The sequence below is a fragment of the Scophthalmus maximus genome, chromosome 12, assembly GCF_022379125.1.
Source record: "Scophthalmus maximus strain ysfricsl-2021 chromosome 12, ASM2237912v1, whole genome shotgun sequence".
Taxonomy (NCBI): domain Eukaryota; kingdom Metazoa; phylum Chordata; class Actinopteri; order Pleuronectiformes; family Scophthalmidae; genus Scophthalmus; species Scophthalmus maximus.
In genome coordinates this window covers 24,685,001-24,707,908 of record NC_061526.1, presented here as the reverse complement: position 1 = coordinate 24,707,908, position 22,908 = coordinate 24,685,001, and the positions used below count along the sequence as shown (strand labels likewise).

General features: G+C 49.6%; 2 protein-coding genes across 4 annotated transcripts in view; both read left to right on the top strand.

Annotated features, from left to right (window-relative positions):
* Positions 1-1,352: 1,352 nt before the first annotated feature.
* On the top strand, positions 1,353-19,359 carry lrp6 (low density lipoprotein receptor-related protein 6). Of its 2 annotated transcripts, none has more exons than XM_035610048.2 (23): positions 1,353-1,627; positions 3,483-3,882; positions 5,607-5,804; positions 5,912-6,108; positions 6,215-6,346; positions 7,511-7,907; positions 7,996-8,167; positions 9,886-10,102; positions 10,215-10,504; positions 10,593-10,819; positions 10,968-11,152; positions 11,264-11,590; positions 12,147-12,349; positions 12,437-12,651; positions 13,050-13,240; positions 14,166-14,375; positions 14,528-14,653; positions 14,737-14,973; positions 15,250-15,360; positions 15,446-15,676; positions 15,760-15,896; positions 15,984-16,081; positions 16,218-19,359. In XM_035610048.2, the coding sequence occupies exons 1-23, from the start codon at positions 1,573-1,575 to the stop codon at positions 16,525-16,527; spliced, it is 4,866 nt and encodes a 1,621-aa protein (XP_035465941.2). In that variant the 5' UTR covers positions 1,353-1,572; the 3' UTR covers positions 16,528-19,359. The 2 variants fall into 2 exon arrangements, with proteins under 2 accessions (XP_035465941.2, XP_035465931.2); XM_035610038.2 differs by having other exon boundaries at positions 14,737-14,982.
* A 930-nt stretch (positions 19,360-20,289) lies between these two features.
* The window catches only part of tbk1 (TANK-binding kinase 1), a 7,087-nt gene continuing 4,468 nt past the window's right edge, over positions 20,290-22,908 (top strand). The window contains exons 1-7 of one of the 2 annotated variants that reach the window (XM_035619080.2): positions 20,290-20,404; positions 21,445-21,550; positions 21,759-21,899; positions 22,027-22,156; positions 22,244-22,425; positions 22,546-22,706; positions 22,783-22,893. In XM_035619080.2, coding sequence (XP_035474973.1) covers positions 21,464-21,550; positions 21,759-21,899; positions 22,027-22,156; positions 22,244-22,425; positions 22,546-22,706; positions 22,783-22,893 — 812 coding nt within the window. In that variant the 5' untranslated portion in view covers positions 20,290-20,404; positions 21,445-21,463. Of the gene's footprint in view, positions 20,451-21,444; positions 21,551-21,758; positions 21,900-22,026; positions 22,157-22,243; positions 22,426-22,545; positions 22,707-22,782; positions 22,894-22,908 lie in introns of both variants that reach the window. The other variant, XM_047335987.1, reaches the window with a different exon arrangement.

Below are 22,908 nucleotides of genomic sequence, written 5' to 3'. Positions count from 1 at the left end.
AGGAACCGGAGCAACAGCAATACTTAGATTCCCAGAAACTCAGGAAGCTTGAAGAGAAGACGAGCGTCAAGGACGCAGGAGGTCGCGACCTTTACACTGGGCCTTTTCTCCCCGGGGTCGCGACCTCCTGTGTGTACGACGTTCACTTGCATGTGTTTTTACTGGACTCACTGTCACTGTGCTGGTTTTCTATTTGTTTCGTTTCACGTGTGGATGAATATTTGATCCTCAGAACGTCGCTGCACTTCGGTTTTATAAATGTGATCTGCTTCTTTTATGAATATTACCTTGTTTTCATGACAACGAGCACTATTTTATTAATAAGTTCCTTTGCACGGGACGTCGGTGTCGGTTGACCAGCAGGTGGCGGCAGCGCCCAGGTGATTATTTATGGATGATAATAATAATATTTCAGTCTTGTTTTGTGAAGTGAAGCTTTTGCATAAGTTCAGAATTTGATGTTTTGTTCTCGTAAGAATAAAAAAAAAAGATTTTTGAACGTGTGTGTGAGTCGTCAGTGTTTCTGATTCAGTTTATAAATATTCATCTGCACAACTTCGAGGATTCGATCAAAAGTTATGGTAAATAATTCATGATTTTTAATCTTCCATCAAACTTTGATAATCATGAATTAAACCTTTGAATCAGAATCCTTAGATTTAATCTTTTTTAATCTGAAAATTCTCCTGATTTTTCTTGTGATTTGAGGTTTTATGAGTCACAGGAAAGTTACAACAACAACAACAACAGACTGGGGGGGCAGCGGGGGGGGGGGAGGGGGCAGAGGAGGGAGGGGGACAGAGGGGGGAGTAGAGGAGGGAGGGGGACAGAGGGGGGAGTAGAGGAGGGAGGGGGACAGCAGTGGAGGGGGGCAGCGGGGGGAGTAGAGGAGGGAGGGGGACAGCAGTGGAGGGGGGCAGCGGGGGGAGTAGAGGAGGGAGGGGGGCAGCAGTGGAGGGGGGCAGCGGGGGGAGTAGAGGAGGGAGGGGGACAGCAGTGGAGGGGGGCAGCGGGGGGAGTAGAGGAGGGAGGGGGGCAGCAGTGGAGGGGGGCAGCGGGGGGAGTAGAGGAGGGAGGGGGACAGCAGTGGAGGGGGGCAGCGGGGGGAGTAGAGGAGGGAGGGGGGCAGCAGTGGAGGGGGGCAGCGGGGGGAGTAGAGGAGGGAGGGGGGCAGCAGTGGAGGGGGGCAGCGGGGGGAGCAGAGGGGGGGGCAGCGGGGGGAGCAGAGGGGGGGGGGGCAGCGGGGGGAGTAGAGGAGGGAGGGGGGCAGCGGGGGGCAGAGGAGGAGGGGGGGGGGGGGGGGGGGGGGGCAGCGGGCCGCTCCACAGCTCCACGGCGGAAGCAGACGGTTCCTCCTCCTCCTCCTGCGGGACAATGTGAGACGCGGAGCTCCGGCCCCGACACACTGAACGAGCAGCAGCCGCCTCCGCCGCGATGGGAGCGGACACCGAGTGACTCGAGCCGCCGCCGAACCACGAGGACCCTGAGATCGAGAGTTGATTCGTTCGTGGAGCCTCGGGCCGCGGCGATGGGCAGCGGGCGCTGAGCGGCGCCAGGCCGAGAAGCAGGACGATGAGCGTCGCGCTGCGGACTCTGTTGTTGGCCTCGGTCTCTTCGCTGCTCCGGGGTGAGTTCGTCTTCGCGCCGCCGCCGCCGGACACACGCGACCTCCGGCGGCGGCGGCGCGTCCGGCGGGGGGGTGTCGGTGTGTGTCCGGGGCCTCGTCGTCTCCGGGATCCGGTCCTGCCGAGCGGAGCTAACGTCGTTAGCCCGCTCCGTGTCCCACCGGAGCTCCGGGGCTCCGTGTCCCACCGGAGCTCCGGGGCTCGGAGCCTCCACCTCGCCCTCCCGTCGGCCGGGTGGGAGTCTCCGGGCCCGCGGCTCCTTCTCACCGCGGAGCTCCGGAGCTGACGTCGCTCTTTGTAACGTAAACAGGCTGAAACCTTAGATCCTGGGTTAGCATCCGTTAGCATCACATGCTAACGTAGGCGAGTCACTCACTCAGCTGCATAAACACCAGCGTTAGATCACACACACACACACACACACACACACACACACACACACACACACACACACACTGATTCACACACACACACTGATACAACACACACACACACACACTGATTCACACACACACACACTGATACAACACACACACTGATACAACACACACACTGATACACACACAACCACACACACTGATTCACACACACTGATACATACACACACACACACACTACTACACACACACACAAACACACTGATACACACACACACACACACACACACTACTACACACACATGTACACACACACACACACACACACACAAACACACTGATACACACACACAAACACACTGATACACACACACACACACTACTACACACACATGTACACACACACACACTATTACAACACACACACTGATACACACACACATGTACACAGACACACTGTTACACATGCATGTACACGACACTATACAACACACACTACAGACACTACTACACACACTGTTGTTGTTGTGTTGTTGTCGTCCGGCAGACTGTAACTTAACTGTAACTTTGTCTCTGCTGCTCCACTCAGATCTGTTGATTATGATAAAGATCAAACAGAATCATAAGAGTAGAAACAACAACAACAGACATGAGATTTATTCTGTTGGTTCAGTCGTTAATCTACGACTCACTGATTATTCATATTATTATGATTATTATGACCTTCTTCTGTTGTTAAAGACTTTAGTCTGCCACATGTTGGAATGTATTATTATTAGTGAAAAGCATGTTGATGTTCAGTTTGTAAGATTTAACAGATGTTTCACATGTTTGAGGTAAAACTCCTCAGATATGAATCATCACCAACAAATCATTTTTATAACTTATGACTTTTATCTGATGGAAAATTACATTTTCACCAAAAAACACGGAGGCGAGTGAGAAGCTTCAGACTCGTCTGTAGATCGACAGACACGTTTGATTATTTAATATGACGACGTCGACATAATCTCCAGGTTTATCAATGAAATGATTGAAGTAATAAGGTAAAGTAATTGAATAATCCTGAAGAGCAAAAGGAAATGGTGTTATGTAGTTATTCATGTTCCCACAAGACGTTCAATCAATTAGATTGATTGATAATTTAAAGAAGGTAAATTACTAAGAATATGATATTTGATATGAATCTCAGCTGTTCGTGACGTCACATGGTCGTCTTCAATATTCATAAATGCTCCGTCCACTTATTAGTTGTCAGATAAAAATTTGTCACAAACATAAATAGGATCAGTTTTTACGCTTATTAATATTTAACAGAATAAACAATGCGAACATAATTTAATTTCGATAAATTTGTGTTTTCTGTTTATTTATAGTTATTTATGATACGTTTTATTTGTCATGAGTTTGACGACGTCTGTGGATCACAGACACATTATTTTATAATAATAAATAATAATTTTCCCCTCCTCTCCTACAGCCGAGCCGCTGCTGCTGTATGCAAACCGCCGCGACCTCCGTCTCGTGGACGCCGCACACGACAAGGCCAACGCCTCGGTGGTGGTGGGCGGGCTGGAGGACGCCGCCGCCGTGGACTACGTGTTCGCCCAGGGCCTCGTCTACTGGAGCGACGTGAGCGAGGAAGCCATCAAACGCACCGTCTACAACCGCTCGGGCGCCGCTGGCGCCGTCCAGACGGTGGTGCCGGGCCTCGCGTCGCCGGACGGACTCGCCTGCGATTGGCTGGGCAGGAAACTGTACTGGACGGACTCTGAGACCAACCGGATCGAGGTGTCGGAGCTGGACGGCGCTTTGAGGAAGGTTCTGTTCTGGCAGGAGCTGGACCAGCCGAGAGCTATCGCCCTGGACCCACAGCGAGGGTGAGTCATCAGTCCCACAATGCACCGGGGCTCCTGAGGCAGATTGTACATGTTAACTGATGTTTTCATCAAGTAGTCAGTTAATCAGGTTCCTCTCTCCGCCTTGTATCAGCTGGAGAGAGAATCTCTGATAATCTGGTCACATAACCTTGTAACAATAATCCAGAGCTCAGATGAAATATCTGACCAACAGACGTTTTCATTGGTGTAAAATCACCTGAAATATTTGAACGGTCACACACACACACACTCTCTGGTGGATCCATCAGATAAAAGAGGCAGTAATGAATTCACTCATTAGGTTTCTTCCTCCTCTGTGTTTGATCAGATCAGGATCAGAGAGATTCTGATCTCAGCTGTTCACTGCAGGTTCGATGTCCTTGGTTTGTCCTTCAGATCGTTGCTAACGGCAACGTGATGCAGTTGATCAGTGGACAGACTGGCAATAATGTAAACGTATCAGTGTTAGTTCCAGACTGTCTCTCTGAACCAACAGAACGTCTGTTTGTCTCTTTATGATCTGTTGTGTAGTAGTTGTTGTTTGTACAGTGATACTGTACATTTCGCTGTACACAGGGAAACGATTCATGTGCTGCTACATGGTCCGATAACACAACAGACGATGTTTCAGTCTGAACCTGATGGACGTGTTGTGAAACTCTGGGTGTCACGTTGCTCTGCTGAAAACTCTGCTCAGTCACAGTTTCTCTCTCTGTCTGGTTCTGGTTCTGTCAAACTGAGGAACTGAAGACAAACAGTATCGTTTGTGGTGAAACGTTGTGAAAGATGATTTGACGCTGGTCCTGACGGGTCCTTCTGAGAGACTCGGGACTGGTTTTGTTTTTCCAGGATCCGTTCCTCCACATATTTTCAGTCAGTTGTCGAGTTGAGCCGAGGAAAAAAAATTGGTTCTTCCAAAAGTCCACGGTGGAACGCAGAGCTGGACCCGGTTCAACTGGGATGATTAATGCATCAGGTACCAAACACAATGCAGCTCTTGTGGTGAGGCGACGTGTTGTGGGCTCGGCAGACAGCCCACTTTTTCTTCCCTCCGTTTTCCCGCCTGGACGAGGCCACAGTGTGCAGACCGGAGTCTGAGAGACTAGGGAATCAAACCTGCTTCATCTGATGTACAGTAGATCAGGTCTAATGTACAGTAACTGTCTGATGTACAGTCACAGTCTGTTGTACAGTAGATCAGGAGGTTTCTGTCTGTTGTGTCTAACATAAAGTTATGTGATTTATTCATAATATTCCCTCACTGTAATCTGATGTGATCCATCCTTCAGCCACAGACTGTAAATAAAGATGGATGACAAGAAGCCAAATAATCACGATCGATGACGTGATGAAATTACGTCACTACGTAGATTACACAATGACGATCTCAACAGGAAGGGCCATCTCTGACAAAATATGATTTTAAAAGTAATAAAAACAGCATCAAACATTCTGTAAGTTCTGATCAAACTGCTGCTGTTTGTGACTGATATTAATGTTCCAGCCTCCTGTCCTCCCTTAGCAACGGTTTCTATGTGAGGGACGTCTGTCCAGGTTTAGACAAAGATAACGTTCTTACAGTTTAGCTACATTGTTATATGTTAGCTATGTTATTACAGGTTAACTAAGGTTATTACAGGTTAACTAAGGTTATTACAGGTTAGGTAACATTATGACAGGTTAATAAACTCAGGAACATGTCCTGATGATATCTGTTCTCTCAGGTTCATGTACTGGACGGACTGGGGCGAGATCCCGAAGATCGAGCGTGCGGGGATGGACGGGACGAATCGATCGATGATCATTGATAAAGAGATCTACTGGCCCAACGGTTTGACGCTGGACTACAGTCAACAGAAACTGTACTGGGCCGACGCCAAACACAACTTCATCCACCGCGCCAACCTGGACGGTTCCTCCAGGTACGGACACGACGCACCTTCCTAAGATCTCCCTGGGATTTTTTGGTCCTTATTAAGATTGTGAAGAAACAGGAAGTGGAGAGTGTGACGGTGTTGTTGTGTTTCAGGGAGGTGGTGGTGAAAGGAGAGCTGCCTCACCCCTTCGCCCTCACCCTGTACGAGGACACTCTGTTCTGGACCGACTGGAACACTCACTCCATCCACTCCTGTCGCAAACAGACGGGCGGCGAACAGCGGGTCGTCCACTCCGACATCTTCTCGCCCATGGACATCCACGTGTTCAGCGCCAAGAGGCAACTCGTCGGTGAGTCAGAGGCTTTTTGTCGAAACTGTCCGTCCTTCATTCTGCCTCCTGATTGGTCGGAAACGGTCATGTGACCTGTGTGTGTGTGTGTGTGTGTGCTTGACAGTAAACACTCCCTGCTCGCTGAACAACGGAGGATGTTCCCACCTCTGCCTGCTCTCCCCGCTGAAGCCGTTCTATCAGTGCGCCTGTCCCACGGGAGTCCAGCTGCTGGAGGACGGGGCGACCTGCAGAGACGGTGAGAAGAACATCATCATCATCATCATCATCATTGTTCAGCCTGTTGCTCTGATGCTTTTCTATGCAGTTTCTCTTTGATTCTTACATTTTGAGCCAAGTTCAGTTAACATTAAAGCTGCTATATGTAAGTTGTAGCTAATGCTACATGGCTAACATCAGCTAGCATTAGAATTAGCAGCTGTTTACTCAACGACTTCTGTCTCCAGAGAGGATCTGTTTATGTCTCTTCTTTACTTCTTCTGAGGTTAGCATGCTAACCAGCTAGCCGCTAGCTATTCACTCATGTGGATCTTGAGTTATTTTCATAAAGAAGAAGAGAAGCATTAGAAACAGTCCACATGAGTTAATCTCAAACCTCGTCCACCTTTCCTCTCCTCTCGTCTCCTCGTCATCGCCCTCGAGGTGGTGTTGGGCTGACCTGCAGTTGCCATGGTAGCCCCGCTCCATCACCGAGCCCCCCCCCCCCTCTGTTGTTGACATGTGTGGTTCAGTGACTCCGGCTGCAGAGTGACGGAGGAGGAGGAGGAGGAGCGAGGGCGGAGCAGCTTCTGTGAAAGACCAGATCACATGTTCTCCTGCAGACAATGGCTCCTTTCACTGCCCAGCGTTAACCCCTTCACTGCCCCCCCTCACTGTTCATTATGGGATGTTAAAACTCTACTAATTTGATGCTTTTGTTCAGTGTCGCCATAAAACAAACACAAAGACTCAGTGATGATGATTCAGACCCGGAGCTGACACAAGAACAAGTCATTTCTACTTGACTGTTTTTATTTGATGATGGAACGTTTAAAAAAAAGTCTCTTCTTTTCCTTTAACCTTTGACTGCTGCAGTAGAAATGATCCTCCAGGTTTCATCCTGTGATGTCATTTCCTGGAGAATCTTCAGATGCTTTGTGTCTCTATAATCTGAACAACCTCAGACAAGGTCCTGAGTCAATAGATCATAATAAATGATACAAATTCTTGACATGAATAAAAAACCAGACACGATGATGACGTCATCATGCAACACAACCCCTCGACTTTGCAAAAGAATAACTGTTCTAATTATTACGTTTTTTATTTTAGATCCATTAAAACAGGATCATGAAAACTATAAACGTCTTCGACAGCCATGTCATTGTTTTGTCTGACCTCCGACCTTCCTGTCCGTCCACAGGTGCGACCCAGATGCTGCTGCTCGCCCGGCGGACCGACCTGCGGCGCATCTCTCTGGACATGCCGGACTTCACCGACATCATCCTGCAGGTGGACGACATCCGCCACGCCATCGCCATCGACTACGACCCGGTGGACGGATACATCTACTGGACGGATGACGACGTGAAGGCCATCCGCCGCTCGCTGCTGGACGGCAGTGACGCCCAGTTCGTGGTCACGTCCCAGGTGAACCACCCTGACGGAATCGCGGTCGACTGGATCGCCCGGAACCTGTACTGGACCGACACCGGCACGGACCGGATTGAGGTGACACGGCTCAACGGGACCATGCGCAAGATCCTGATCTCCGAGGACCTGGACGAGCCCAGAGCCATCGTGCTGGACCCCGTCGCCGGGTGAGCCAATCAGTGACGAGCAAATGACCATCAGTCACTGACATCGTCGATAGACTGTGACATCACGTGACGTTTCTCTCTTCCTCAGGTACATGTACTGGACCGACTGGGGCGAGGTGCCGAAGATCGAGCGAGCGGATCTGGACGGGACGGAGCGAGTGGTGATGGTAAACACGTCGCTGGGCTGGCCCAACGGGCTGGCGCTCGACTACGACCAGAGGAAGATCTACTGGGGGGACGCCAAGACGGACAAGATCGAGGTGAGTGAGTGAGTGAGTGAGTGTGTTATTTAAAGTGGAGCTCCCGCTGGTGTCATGGCCGCCCCCCCACTATAACGGTTAACTGTCGAACACGACCTCCCGACGGGCGGCTCAGTCACAGACACACTGACACTTCCTGTTGACCTAATGAATAAAGTCCTGACGCCCGTCAGAAGAAGGTCAAAGGTCGTCTGTGGTTGTTCCTCCGAGTGTGAACACCATTATAGAAGAAGACGATGATCTGAACAGAGGAGACACAAAGAGAACCTCCCACAGACACGATGATGACATCACTTCCTGTGGATGTCTTCATCTGTGTCCCTCCACAATAAAGCTCCACAGAGAAGGTGGTGTTTATCGGTAGTTTTTAGTTTGACACTCGTCAGTCGATCGTCTCTCTTTGGCGAGCGTCCTTACGCAATCCAGGACTCCACCTGACCCCCGCTGCACTCCGCCCTGAAGAAGAGGGGGGGAGTGGTGGTTTGGGTCTCCCTCGGCCAGGGGCCCCACAGTCGTCCCCCCCCCCCCGGTTTCTCTGAGGACCGAGTTTTTGCGGCTGGATCCCACATCTGGTTCCAATCGCGGCCGGCGCTGCAGATGCGGTCGGCTCTGTTTAGAATAGACCCAGAATCTGAGCCCGTTGCCGCAGTGCGGTCACATCCCGACCAGAGGAGACCTGCTGGCTGAGGCACCGGGCCCAGGATGGAAACTTCTCTTTATATTTATACACACACTGTGTGTGTGTGTGTGTGTGTGTGTGTGTGTGTGTGTGTGTGTGTGTGTGTGTGTGTGTGTGTGTGTGTGTGTGTGTGTGTATGTGTGTGTGTGTGTGTGTGTGTGTGTGTGTGTGTGTGTGTGTGTGTGTGTGGCAGCAGGCCATGCGGGGGCTGCTCTGCGAGCAGCGTATCACGTCGCTCCACGGCTGAAGGACGGAGCTGATTGTTTCTTCTTCCCTGTAGATGCTTCACATTTCTCTTCTTCACTCACAAACGTCTCTCAGTCGATCAGAGTCTGATCGAGAAACTTCCAGTTCCAGATCAGATTAGCTTGAACTGATCAGATCATCGATTCATTGTTTTGCCTCTAAAATGTGAAAAAATAGTTTTGATGAATGAAAACAGATGTTGTTGTTGATCGATCAGCGGGTCGTGATGCGTCGTTGTGACGTCGTCGGGATCCAGGTTTAAACTAACGACATCATGAGAAATATAAAAAGTTTTTTTAATGAAGCTTTGTGGTCATTGACTCTTCTCATATTGTTTTTATAATCTTACATGAAGATTGATCGCTGATCAGGAAGCTGATGGTCGTCTCAGCTTCGTTCAGCAGAACGTCGCAGGGTTCAGAAACTCGTCAGCTGCTGTGAGAGGAGGAATAGGAAGAGGATGAGGAAGAAGACGAAGAGGAGGAAATGTGGCGTCCACATGTTGTCGCTGTTTGTTTGCTCCGTCTGTTGCTTGTAATTAGTGGCTGATGAGCTGCCAGCTCTACTGAGCACGCTCAGTGTGTAGCCTGGCAGAGGTGCATCATGGGAAAAAGAGGAGGATGAAACGTGCAGAGCTGTGTGTGTGTGTGTGTGTGTGTGTGTGTGTGTGTGTGTGTGTGTGTGTGTGTGTGTGTGTGTGTGTGTGTGTGTGTGTGTGTGTGTGTGTGTGTGTGTGTGTGTGTGTGTGTGTGTGTGTGTGTGTGTGTGTAACCTCCACCTGTGTGTCTCCCAGGTGATGGACATGGACGGTTCAGGCCGACGAGTTCTGGTGGAGGACAAACTCCCTCACATCTTCGGCTTCACGCTGCTCGGTGACTACATCTACTGGACGGATTGGCAGCGCCGAAGCATCGAGCGCGTCCACAAGCGCACGGCGGAGCGAGAGTTCATCATCGACCAGCTGCCGGACCTCATGGGCCTGAAGGCCACGTACGTGCACCAGTCCTTCGGTGAGTCTACCACCCTGAACCAGAACCGTTCGAGTCCCATCCACATTCTCGGTCTGTTTACATCTCGACTTTAGACTGAAAAATAGATCTATAACCCCTCCCCCTTCGTCAGGTACGAACCCGTGTGCGGAGGACAACGGCGGCTGCAGCCACCTCTGCCTCTATAAGCCGCAGGGCGTCCAGTGCGGCTGCCCCATCGGCCTCGAGCTCATCGCCGACATGCAGACGTGCATCGTACCCGAGGCGTTCCTGCTCTTCTCCCGCCACACCGACATCCGCCGCATCTCACTGGAGACCAACAACAACAACGTGGCCATCCCGCTCACCGGCGTCAAGGAGGCGTCGGCGCTCGACTTTGACGTTACCGACAACCGCATCTACTGGACGGACATCACCCTGAAGGTGAGCACGTGACGTCACGGCCCCCTGCTGGTCGGCTGTAGTAACCCCTCCCCCCTCATGTCTTTAATCTGACCTCTGACCCCTGCAGACCATCAGCCGGGCCTTCATGAACGGCAGCGCTCTGGAGCACGTGGTGGAGTTCGGGCTGGACTACCCGGAGGGGATGGCGGTGGACTGGCTGGGGAAGAACCTGTACTGGGCCGACACTGGCACCAACCGCATCGAGGTGGCCAAACTGGACGGGCAACACCGGCAGGTTCTGGTCTGGAAGGACCTGGACAGTCCTCGAGCTCTGGCTCTGGATCCGGCTGAGGGGTGAGGACGCAGCAGAACTTTAGCAAAGTACTTAGTTACGATAAACGATGAACATGTGTCAAACAGAACCATCGCCTGTTCTGATTCATGTTTGATCTTTGGGTTAAAGTTTCTCAGATTAAACCCGTTTCCTGTTTCCTGTCTGCAGCTACATGTACTGGACCGAGTGGGGCGGGAAACCAAAAATTGACCGAGCGGCGATGGACGGGACGGGTCGCATCACTCTGGTGGCCGACGTGGGCCGAGCCAATGGGCTCACCATCGACTACGCCGAGCGCCGCCTCTACTGGACCGACCTGGACACCACCCTGATCGAGTCGTCCAACATGCTCGGTAACGATCCGTCCTCAGAACTATGGACCCGATTCCTGATTAATATCGTTGTTGTTCAACCTCTGTATGAATCATAATACTAATCTGAACTGTCTCTCGTCCGGTCTGCAGGTCAGGAGCGCGAGGTCATAGCCGACGACCTCCCTCACCCGTTCGGCCTCACCCAGTACCAGGACTACATCTACTGGACCGACTGGAGCCAGCGCAGCATCGAGCGGGCAAACAAGACCAGCGGTCAGAACCGCACCGTGATCCAGGGCCACCTTGACTATGTGATGGACATCCTGGTGTTCCACTCGTCGCGTCAGGGCGGCTGGAACGCCTGCGCCTCCACCAACGGCCACTGCTCGCACCTCTGCCTCGCCGTGCCCGTCAGCAGCTTCGTCTGCGGCTGCCCCGCCCACTTCTCGCTCAACTACGACAACAAGACATGCAGTGGTGAGACCCGTGTGAACTTTGACCTATTTAACCTTTGACAAACCAGGACACTTCAGATAGAACTTGACTTCAGAAAATAAGTACATATTTTAACGTACAATCATCTTTTCTTCATAGTTCATTCTGTAAAATAAAAGTTTTCATATCAGTTAACATGAACACTGTCGTCTGTGAAAGACTCAGATGAATCAGACTCTAATTATTAATGGTATCGATCATTGTTGTTTTTTTGTACTGTCTATTTAGCAAAAATGGCCAAACTTATTATCACACTCAACATTCTGTGTCACGCATGGTGTCTGGTAGTGTGTGTGATAGTGTGTGTGTAGTTCATGGGCTCCGGTCTCTGTGGGCCTATCTTACTCTCAGAATGATGTCGTCATCAAACAAACAGAATCTCTTTCTCCATAGAAACCCTCTGTCTCAGTACATTTAGGACAGAAGACCAACTTTAACACCACACTCAACATTCAGAGAGTCGGGACAGATTTTTTCCCCGACAACAATAACAAAGTTTTCAATCAGAATTTAAAACCCGCCTCCGTCTCTCTCGCAGCTCCCACGTCGTTCCTGCTGTTCAGCCAGAAGACGGCCATCAACCGCATGGTGATCGACGAGCAGCAGAGTCCCGACATCATCCTGCCGATCCACAGTCTGCGGAACGTCCGTGCCCTCGACTACGACCCGCTGGACAAGCAGCTGTACTGGATCGACTCCAAGCAGAACGTGATCCGTCGAGCGCAGGAGGACGGGAACCAGGTGAGCGTCTCGTCACGTTCGTTTTCCTGGCGACGCTGAAACCAACGCTGCCGCCGTCTGACCGGTGTTCTCATCTCCTTCCCTCAGAGCATGACAGTGGTGGCGAGCTCGATGGGCGGAGCCAGTCAGGGGCTGCTGCAGCTCTACGACCTGAGCATCGACATCTACAGCCGCTTCATCTACTGGACCAGTGAGGTCACCAACGTCATCAACGTGACCCGGATCGATGGCAGCCGGGTGGGCGTGGTGCTGAGGGGCGAGCACGACAAGCCGCGGGCCATCGTGGTCAATCCGGAGAGAGGGTCAGTGTCCGCGCACACTTCCTGTTTTCATCTGATCTAATCATTTTTTTAAATCTTTTTTAAAAGTTGTCGTCTGTTAGAGGAAGTGGACGGACACTGTGACTTTGTTTGAATTTAAATTCATTTAAACGCTCCAGGTGTCGTCATGTGACCTGCAGGTCGAGTCCTCGCCGCTCTGTGTCTCGTGTCTAGTCTCAGTCGTCGGCTCCTGTCGTTTGTTCTCTCGTCTCTCAGCCTCGTGAAGCCCGGTCGCCTGTTTTGAACCATAATTGCAGGTTTCCCTTCCGGCGCTGATCTCTGGGTCACCGTGTGGTCGGACAGATGGAGTCTGCAGATGTTCTGAAACAAACAGTTCCAGTGAGCCAATCAGAACTCTGCTCCTCTGCTGCGTCCCACAGGTACATGTACTTCACCAACCTGCTGGAGCGCTCGCCCAAGATCGAGCGGGCAGCGCTGGACGGCACCGAGCGCGAGGTGCTGTTCTTCAGTGGTCTGGGGAAACCCGTCGCTCTGGCCATCGACAACGAGGTGGGGAAGTTGTTCTGGGTGGACTCTGACCTGCGGCGCATCGAGAGCAGCGACCTTTCCGGTGAGTTTCAGATGTCAGGAACGAACCAATCACTTCTCATGTTTCATTCTTCATATTAAAAAAACATCAGACTCTTTGGAGGAACTGTCGTGGATGTTGATCAGCATTTATACCAGCTAAGCCAGACACGGGGGCGGGGCTTATGACCTATACTGCAGCCAGACAATAAAGATCACGACGATCTTTATTTACAGTCTAGAATCTTGATTTTATTAATATAAATATAGTTTTTACTGATGTTAATATTCTGTTAATCTTCTGTTTTTCTTGTTTCTGACCTCGGTGCATCACTGTCCCCCCTGACTACCCTCCTCCTCATTCTGCCTCACCATCCTCCTCCTCACCCTCCTCTTCCTGCTCCCCCCTCCTCCTCTTGCCTACCCTCTTGCCTCTTGCCTTACCCTCCTCATCCTGCCTACCCTCCTCCTACCTCACCCTACTCTTTTAATCTTGCCTACCCTCTTGCCTCCTGCCTTACCCTCCTCATCCTGCCTACCCTCCTCCTACCTCACCCTACTCTTTTAATCTTGCCTACCCTCTTGCCTCCTGCCTTACCCTCCTCATCCTGCCTACCCTCCTCCTCCTACCTCACCCTACTCTTAATCTTGCCTACCCTCTTGCCTCCTGCCTTACCCTCCTCATCCTGCCTACCCTCCTCCTCCTACCTCACCCTACTTTTAATCTTGCCTACCCTCTTGCCTCCTGCCTTATCCTCCTCCTCCTGCCTACCCTCCCCCTCCTACCTCACCCTCTTCCTCTTCCTACTCTCGCGTACCCTCCTCCTACCTCACCCTACTCTTAATCTTGCCTACCCTCTTGCCTCACCCTCAGTTTCTTCCTCTTTTGTTGCCTTTGTTCCGGAAGTTTTTTGCCCGACAACCTTGTTTTTGTTTTCTCCCTGATGCTTCACAAACAAACCAACCAGGAGCCAATCGGATCGTGATCGCGGACTCCAACATCCTACAGCCGGTCGGCCTGACGGTGTTCGGGAACCACCTGTACTGGATCGACAAGCAGCAGCAGATGATCGAACGCATCGACAAGACCACGAGGGAAGGACGCACCAAGATCCAGGCTCGCATTGCCTACCTGAGTGACATCCACGCCGTCCACGAGCTGGACGCCCACGAGTACAGTGAGTCCATCACCCACCGCCTGAGGGGGGCGCAGCCTCCTCCACTCCTCACCTCCTTATACCATCAGCTCCTCATCTCAGGGTGTATTTCATCCAGACAGAATAAATAATCGTCCCACTCCTCTGACCTAATTTAAATAAAAACATTTCAGGTAAACATCCGTGCACGTGGGACAACGGCGGCTGCTCCCACATCTGCATCGTGAAAGGCGACGGGACGACTCGCTGCTCGTGTCCCGTCCACCTGGTGCTGCTGCAGGACGAGCTCTCCTGTGGAGGTGAGTGATTCAAACTCACCCTGGTCACGTCACCAGCCGGTGACTCTTGGGACTCTCACCTGTCTCCTCCTCCTCCCCCTCAGAGCCGCCCACCTGTTCCCCGGAGCAGTTCTCCTGCACATCCGGCGAGGTCGACTGCATCCCTCAGGCCTGGAGATGCGACGGCTACGCCGAGTGCGACGACAAGAGCGACGAGGACGACTGTCCCGTCTGCTCCGAGTCCGAGTTCCAGTGCGACAGCCGCCAGTGCGTCGAGCTCAGTCTGCGCTGCAACGGAGAGTTCAACTGTCAGGACCGGTCGGACGAGAACAAGTGTGAAGGTGTGACAGGTAACGGACGTCCAGGAAGTAAACCGACTAAACACTTCTGGTTCAAAATGATCAAAAAAATTAGTCACAAAAATATCACTTATGGTTTTTTTATGTTTTTAATTGATACCTCACTCATTATTTACAGTTATTTATAATAAGGGCTAGCGGCTAACAGTTAGCTCAGTAGCTAGCCGGTTAGCCCTAGCCCTCAGCTCCACTGTTTGATGTATTTATTGATCATATACTTGAGGAGATGAATGATCATATTTAATGTGTGTGTGTCAGTGCGATGTCCAGCCGATCAGTTCAGCTGCTCTAACGGTCAGTGCATTGGGAAACACAAGAAGTGCGACAACAACATGGATTGTTCTGATAACTCAGACGAGCTCGGCTGCTGTGAGTCGAATATTCTTCTTCTTCATGTTCCAATATTAATATTTATCATTTCCTGTTCTAACGTCTTCTTCTTCTGTGGATTCAGATCCGACCGAGGAGCCGCCTCCGCCGCCCAACACCACCATCGGCTCCATCGTGGGCGTGGTCATGGTGCTGTTCGTGGTGGGCGCTGTGTACTTCGTGTGCCAGCGCGTCCTCTGTCCGCAGATGAAGGACGACGGCGAGACGGTCACCAATGACTTCGTGGTCCACGGGCCGTCGTCGGTGCCGCTGGGATACGTGCCGCACCCGAGCTCGCTGTCCAGCTCGCTCCCGGGTCAGAACCAAACACACACGCTCCGGTCAGCTGATGTCGTCATCTGTGATGAAACACGACGCTAACGTTTTGTTGTTCCACAGGGATGTCCCGAGGGAAGTCTGTGATTGGCTCCCTCAGCATCATGGGCGGGAGCAGCGGACCGCCGTACGACCGCGCCCACGTCACCGGGGCGTCGTCCAGCAGCTCGTCCAGCACCAAGGGGACGTACTTCCCCCCGGTGAGATGACTCTCACATTCTGAAACCATATTTAATATGTAATAATCATGTCGTCATGTTAATTTTGATATTTAATATCTTCCTCAGCTCCTGAATCCTCCTCCGTCTCCGGCGACCGTTCGGTCTCAGTACACGATGGAGTTCGGTTACTCGTCCAACAGTCCGTCCACTCACAGATCGTACAGGTAACAACTGTCCTCTCATTGGTCCTCATGTCTCTCCTCTCTTCTCGTTGGTCCTCTTCTCATGTCTCTTGTTGCTGTTCACTTCACGTCTTCAGTGTTTAGTTGATAAAGTTATATTTGTATTTCTGTCTCTCAGCTATCGTCCCTACACGTACCGTCACTTCGCCCCGCCCACGACCCCCTGCAGCACCGACGTGTGCGACAGCGACTACACACCGGGACGCCGGGCTCCGCCTAAGTCTGGCACCGCCACCGCCGCTGCCAAGGGCTACACCAGCGACCTCAACTATGACTCGGAGCCGTTCCCGCCGCCGCCCACGCCGCGGAGCCAGTACCTGTCGGCGGAGGAGAACTGTGAGAGCTGCCCGCCGTCGCCATACACCGAGCGCAGCTACTCCCACCACCTCTACCCGCCGCCGCCATCGCCCTGCACGGACTCCTCGTGAGCCCTGCCCCCACACACTAGGCCCCGCCCCTCCACACAGCTCCGCCCCCTCACTGTAAATAGCAATTGTGCATAAATGAGGCTAAAAATGGGAAGGAGAGACTGAGAGAGTGAGCGAGGAGAGGAACCAGGAGACAAAGAGAAACATTTGTACATTGACAAAGAGAAAAGCATATTTATATATTTTCTATACAGTGTTTACTGACGACGTCATCGAGTTTGTATCAAGAAATTTGTAAATTTTTTAAGAAAAGGTTTTTATTAAAATCATCACAGATATAAATACGTTGCCTTAAAGTCGGAGGGAAAGAAGCTCCGGGACGCTCTGACGCCAAATATCACACATCAGAGGAGCCACGCCCCCTCACCATTCAGCAGCCAATCAGAGGAGCCACGCCCCCTCACCGCTCAGATGCCAATCAGAGGAGCAACGCCCCCTCGCCGCTCAGCAGCCAATCAGAGGAGCCACGCCCCCTCGCCGCTCAGCAGCCAATCAGAGGAGCCCCTTTCCCCCTGCCACCTCTCGGCAGCCATGTTGTCTGCCATGAACATGTGAGGAGGATCAGGAGGACACGGTTCTGAAACTGGACCCGGTTCTAAGTCTGGACCCGATTCTGGTTCTGGCATCGTGTCTGTGGAGGATGTGAGTCGTGAGCAGAGTCGATAAAGTTCTGAGTTGAAGCAATAAAAACTAAAGGCACATATTCATTCTGCAGCGTCGTTTGGTACGGAGGCTCGACGTTTGTCCGTCTGAGCCTCCGTACCAAACATTCTACCACACGTGAAGCGGCGAGCGACTCACATCAGAACCAGGAGCTCCAGAACCGCCGGGCTCGGCGTCACGTGGCTCACATCAGAACCATCGTGATTTAAACCAAAACGTTTTGCTTGTTTGACTTTTTTATTGTCTCGCTGAAACAGTTGAACAAGAGTCGACTCAAAGCGTTTTTCTCCTCGTCATCGGATTTTATTTCTTTTATTCATTTTTCATGTTGTGGAGAAGCAGCGTTTCCACGACAACGCGACCTTGTGCCTGTTACGACCTTCGTCTTTTTTTACCGTCGTTGCTCGGAGGAAACCAGTGGCCACTAAAAAGCTCCATAGTATTTTTGTACCACATGTTGTGTAGATATAACGTATTTATAAGCTATATATAGAAAATCATTGTAAATCTTATCCATTGGAAAACTCTCGCAGTACTTTTCATTCCGTCTTTTTTATTATATTTGCCTCATTATATTTTTCTACAGGAAAAAATCAAACGTACGGTGACAATCTGTCAATCAAGTCGAGTGACGAGCTCGTCGAGGTTCAGTCTCTGTTCAAGTTCACCGGACGACTTTTCTTCTTCTTTTATTTCTGTCGATATGTTTGTTCTTTGTGCTTCTCGTTCTCGTGACGACCACGAATATCGAATATATATTTTCTAGAGAACGTTACGTCTGAATGTCGGTGGCGTTGTCGTGTTTCCGTCATCAGAGGAAACGAAACACCTGCGCGAATTTAACGACAATCGAAAGTTTCAGAATCAAAACTTCATCTGTTGTGAAATCTTCATTTTTTACACTGAAAAAAAAATCCTCAGTTTTTTTTAATCATATTTTAAAGTTTAATGAAATTAGATAGAAGTTTTTTTTCACAGCAGCCATTTGAGCTCGTCGTGTTGTGTTCAGCTACAGACGCTTCACCTGTATTCACCTGGAGCTTCAGATCAAAATGGCCGCTGTGAACGAACAAACAAACAAATGTGATGACGTCATCGCCCCCTTGTGGAGGAAACAATCAAAGATTTTGACGATTCCTATTTTTCATACAGATGTGTACGGAGGCCACAAAGTGCCGCTTTATGTGTGAGTCTAGTTTAATTTCGTACAGACAAACTATGGATCAGATATTTTCTGTGCACAAGATACTGATTCATGTGCATTGATTATTATCCGACTCATTAGTCAGTGTCTTTTTGTGCATAAATTATTGTTCTGTGCAAACCAGATAAACTTTACCGTCAAGGTTTTTTCAGATTGTTTTAAAAAACTTAAAAAAAAAAAAATCAAAGAAACTCAAACCACTAGAAACACGTGACGTCGACTCTCCGCCGCCTCCGTACGTCTGTCGAGCAGCTGATCTACCTGTGGAACCATCACACACACACATACACACACACACACACACACACACACACACACGTCTTCGGGAGAAGTTCTCATTCGCTAACTGCACTTTACAGGACTTTTATTTTTTTTTATCTGATTTCCGGTACAAACCGTCGTCGTCGTCGTCGTCGTGTGAAGGCGTCAAAACAAACAAAAGGCTTCAGACATATCTTTAAGTTTGTAGCCTCTCGTTGGTTCACCAGAACTTTTTTGTAAAATTTTTCCCTCAAATCAGATTTGCAGCATTAAAATCAAAGAAATCGTCCCTACGTCCCTACAAGAAATTGTATCACAAGAATCTGATGAACTTTAAAACTGTCGGATCAGCGAAGGTTCAGAGGAACTTCGGAGACGTTGTCCTTTGACCTGAGACAGTTTGTTCAGATCGTGACGAACGTGTGAAAAAGGTCAAAGAAAAGAAAAGAAAGAAGCACTTTTGTCTCCGGTTCCTCTGAGGTTTAAACAGGAAACAGACGTTTGTGTTGTGGTGTTTTTTCCCCCATGATGCTTTGTGAGGAAGTTCTTGGAGACGACCAACATTTGGTCTCGTCATGTTTTGACTCGACATGTTTTTCTACGACGGCGACGGCGCGTACGGTTCATCTCCATAAGCTGTTGTAACTCATCATCGATGCTGATTTATTTTTCCTTTTGTTAAATATAAAGTGATTGAACTTTAATCTCTGTCTCCGTATCTTGATTTTATATACATACATAAATATATATCTGTCTCCATATATAACATAGAGCTGTTACCAGGCCAACAACAGTCAGTGGCCTCTACTGCCCCCTGGTGTATGAACTGTGACACATTTAATATATTCAAGCTATCAGTTCAACTTTTTCTTGTATATAAACTGTTTGACACAAAATACTTTCAATAAAGAAACAATACATATAAAAATAAACCGCAGCTTTAAATGAAGGATTGATAAAGACGTGACGTACCAAATTTCCCCATTTGCCGGACGAATAAAGGTATATCTTAAAATAAATCATATAGAATAAGACGATAATGGCACGAGGTAAGTAACACTGATGTGCTGAAGTGAGTAAAAACGACAAAAAAATTATAAAACGGATGTTAAATAATTCACAAAATGACTGAAATGTTATTTTGATTTAATGTCTGAATAAAGACTAATTCAAATACAAATCATATGATGTAATTATCATCATTATCAAACATCATTAATGTGGTTATCATCATTATGTTTTAAGTTGTACAGTCAGTGTGATGATTGATACCTGATCGGTATTGATTATCGATATTTCTGTTCTATATCAAGTATCGTTTTCATTTCCACATTTTGTTTCCTTTTCCTTTTACCGTAATAACGAGCAGCGGCGGGAAAAAAACCTGAACACACGAGTACAGGTCGGATCAGCTGTTGTCACCGCAGCATCGTATCAATACAGTTTTAATCTCGATTTAAACTTCAGCTGTTAAAATAAACAAAAGTATAAAAAACAAAAACTGATGTTTAATTCTGTGATGAGTGCGCACATTGTTTTATATATATATATATATATATATATATGTCTTTTTAATCATCGCTTCTCTTCTGAGTATTACGGTAAATGTGCGTCACACATTCTCTCCTCGCTGATTGGTCCGTGTCCGTCACGTGGGCAGCGAACAGCGGAAGAGAAGGAATCGGCCGCAGTCAGACGAGGAGAGGAAATAAACAAAACCGATCACGATTCGTTTCTTCAAGAAAAACCGTGAGTGACATTTTGAACCGTCGCCGCTTCGTTAACGCTCCGCAAGGTTCGTCTGTTCGTCTTGTTCGTGTTTTCATGTCGCGACACAAACGTTAGAAACACGTGAATCTGTTCATGGGACGGCCCCGGGGTGTCCGGGGTGTCCGGGGTCCTGCGGGTCTGTGCGCTGCACGTTAATCTTCAGGGGAACATGAATCACCATCATCTACGACGTCATTGATCCGCGTCACGGGAAGTTTAACGTTTCAGGCCCGAACCGGGAAGTTCCCACTGACGAGCAGTGACGTCACGACGTAACGACCGACCACCGGAACAAAACCTTCTTTAAAAAAATCAAAACAAATACGTCATTTTGTGGTTGATTTTGTTCCAAAAGTATCAAAGTGCCAGTTTATATATATATATATATATATACACACACACACACACACACATATATACATATATACATATACATACACATACATACATATACAAATGTGTGCATTGATCAGGTGTGTGTGTTGATCCACTATGTGTGTGTGTGTGTGTGTGTGTGTATTGATCAGGTGTGTGTGTATGTGTGTGTGTTGATCAGGTGTGTGTGTGTGTGTTTGTGTGTGTGTGTGTGTGTGTGCGTGTGTCTCGATCCACTGTGTGTGTGTGTGTGTGTGTGTGTGTGTGTTGATCAGCTGTGTGTGTGTGTATTGATCAGGTGTGTGTGTGTGTGGGTGTGTTGATCAGCTGTGTGTGTGTGTGTGTGTGTGTGTGTGTGTGTGTATTGATCAGGTGTGTGCGTTTGTGTATTGATCAGGTGTGTGTGTGTGTGTGTGTATTGATCAGGTGTGTGTGTGGGTGTGTTGATCAGCTGTGTGTGTGTGTGTGTGTGTGTGTGTGTGTGTGTGTGTGTGTGTGTGTGTGTGTGTGTATTGATCAGGTGTGTGCGTTTGTGTATTGATCAGGTGTGTGTGTGTGTGTGTGTATTGATCAGGTGTGTGTGTGTGTGTGTTGATCAGCTGTGTGTGTGTGTATTGATCAGGTATGTGTGTGTGTATTGTCAGGATCACCTGCGGCCTCAGGATGCAGAGCACCACCAACTACCTGTGGCTGATCTCAGACCTGCTGGGTCAGGGAGCCACGGCCAACGTGTACCGCGGACGACACAAGGTACAGTACGACCTCTGTATGACCTTTAGGTATGACCTAGGATCAGCTGACTGGTCTGTTCTGGCAGACGACAGGAAGCGGAATGATCAGAGAGTAAAACTCAGTGAATCAGGTTCAGTCGAGCTGCTCGTCACTTTGTGTGTTTAGTTTGGTTAAAACCTTTGTGTGTGTGTGTGTGGTTTCTGTGTGTTTGTGTGTGTGTGTGTAGAAAACCGGGGACCTGTACGCGGTCAAAGTCTTCAACAACCTGAGTTTCCTTCGGCCGCTCGACGTCCAGATGAGAGAGTTCGAGGTTCTGAAGAAACTGAACCACAAGAACATCGTGAAGCTGTTCGCCGTGGAGGAGGAGGTCGGTCACACACACACACACACACACACACACACACACACACACACAGACACACACACACACACACACACACACACACACACACACAGAGTCAGCGTGTGTGTGACGTGTGTGTCTCTTTCCTCAGTCCAACACCCGTCACAAGGTCCTGGTGATGGAGTACTGTCCGTGCGGGAGCCTCTACACCGTGTTGGAGGAGTCGTCCAACGCCTACGGACTCCCGGAGGACGAGTTCCTCATCGTGCTGCACGACGTCGGTGAGTCGCCGTGTCACGTGACTCACTGATGACGACGTTGTGTCTGTGGTTGTGCTGCTCTCTGATTGGCTGCTGCGGCTCCTCCAGTCGCAGGTATGAACCACCTGAGGGAGTATGGCATCGTGCACCGCGACATCAAACCAGGAAACATCATGCGAGTGATCGGAGAGGACGGATGTTCTGTCTACAAACTGACCGACTTCGGAGCCGCAAGGGAGCTGGAGGACGACGAGCAGTTCGTGTCCCTGTACGGCACAGAGGAGTATCTGGTATACTAACTGTATATATATATCTATAACTGTATGTATCTATCACTGTATATATATCTGTAACTGTATATATTAATAACTATATCAGTGACTGTATATAAAGAGGATGTTGTCCTGCAGCATCCCGACATGTATGAACGAGCCGTGCTGAGAAAAGATCACCAGAAGAAATACGGAGCGACGGTCGATCTGTGGTCCATCGGCGTCACGTTCTATCACGCCGCCACCGGCAGCCTCCCGTTCCGCCCATTTGAGGGGCCGCGCAGGAACAAGGAAGTGATGTAAGAGCACGAGAACGTGAACTCGTCCGTCAAGAGAAACTGACGTGATACTGACTCTGGTGTTTGTTCGCCTCAGGTACAAGATCATCACAGAGAAGCCGTCGGGGACGATCTCCGGTCACCAGAAGTCTGAGAACGGGAAGATCGAGTGGAGCACGGAGATGCCCGTGTCCTGCAGCCTGTCCAAGTATGACCTCATCCA

Bases quoted from the DNA above. Each gene is read 5' to 3' on its own strand.
- lrp6 (XM_035610038.2), top strand. From the start codon at position 1,573: ATGAGCGTCGCGCTGCGGACTCTGTTGTTGGCCTCGGTCTCTTCGCTG. The intron at 6,347-7,510 runs GTGAGAAGAACA...GTCCGTCCACAG, and splicing joins CGGGGCGACCTGCAGAGACG to GTGCGACCCAGATGCTGCTG. The intron at 15,677-15,759 runs GTCAGAACCAAA...GTTGTTCCACAG, and splicing joins GCTGTCCAGCTCGCTCCCGG to GGATGTCCCGAGGGAAGTCT.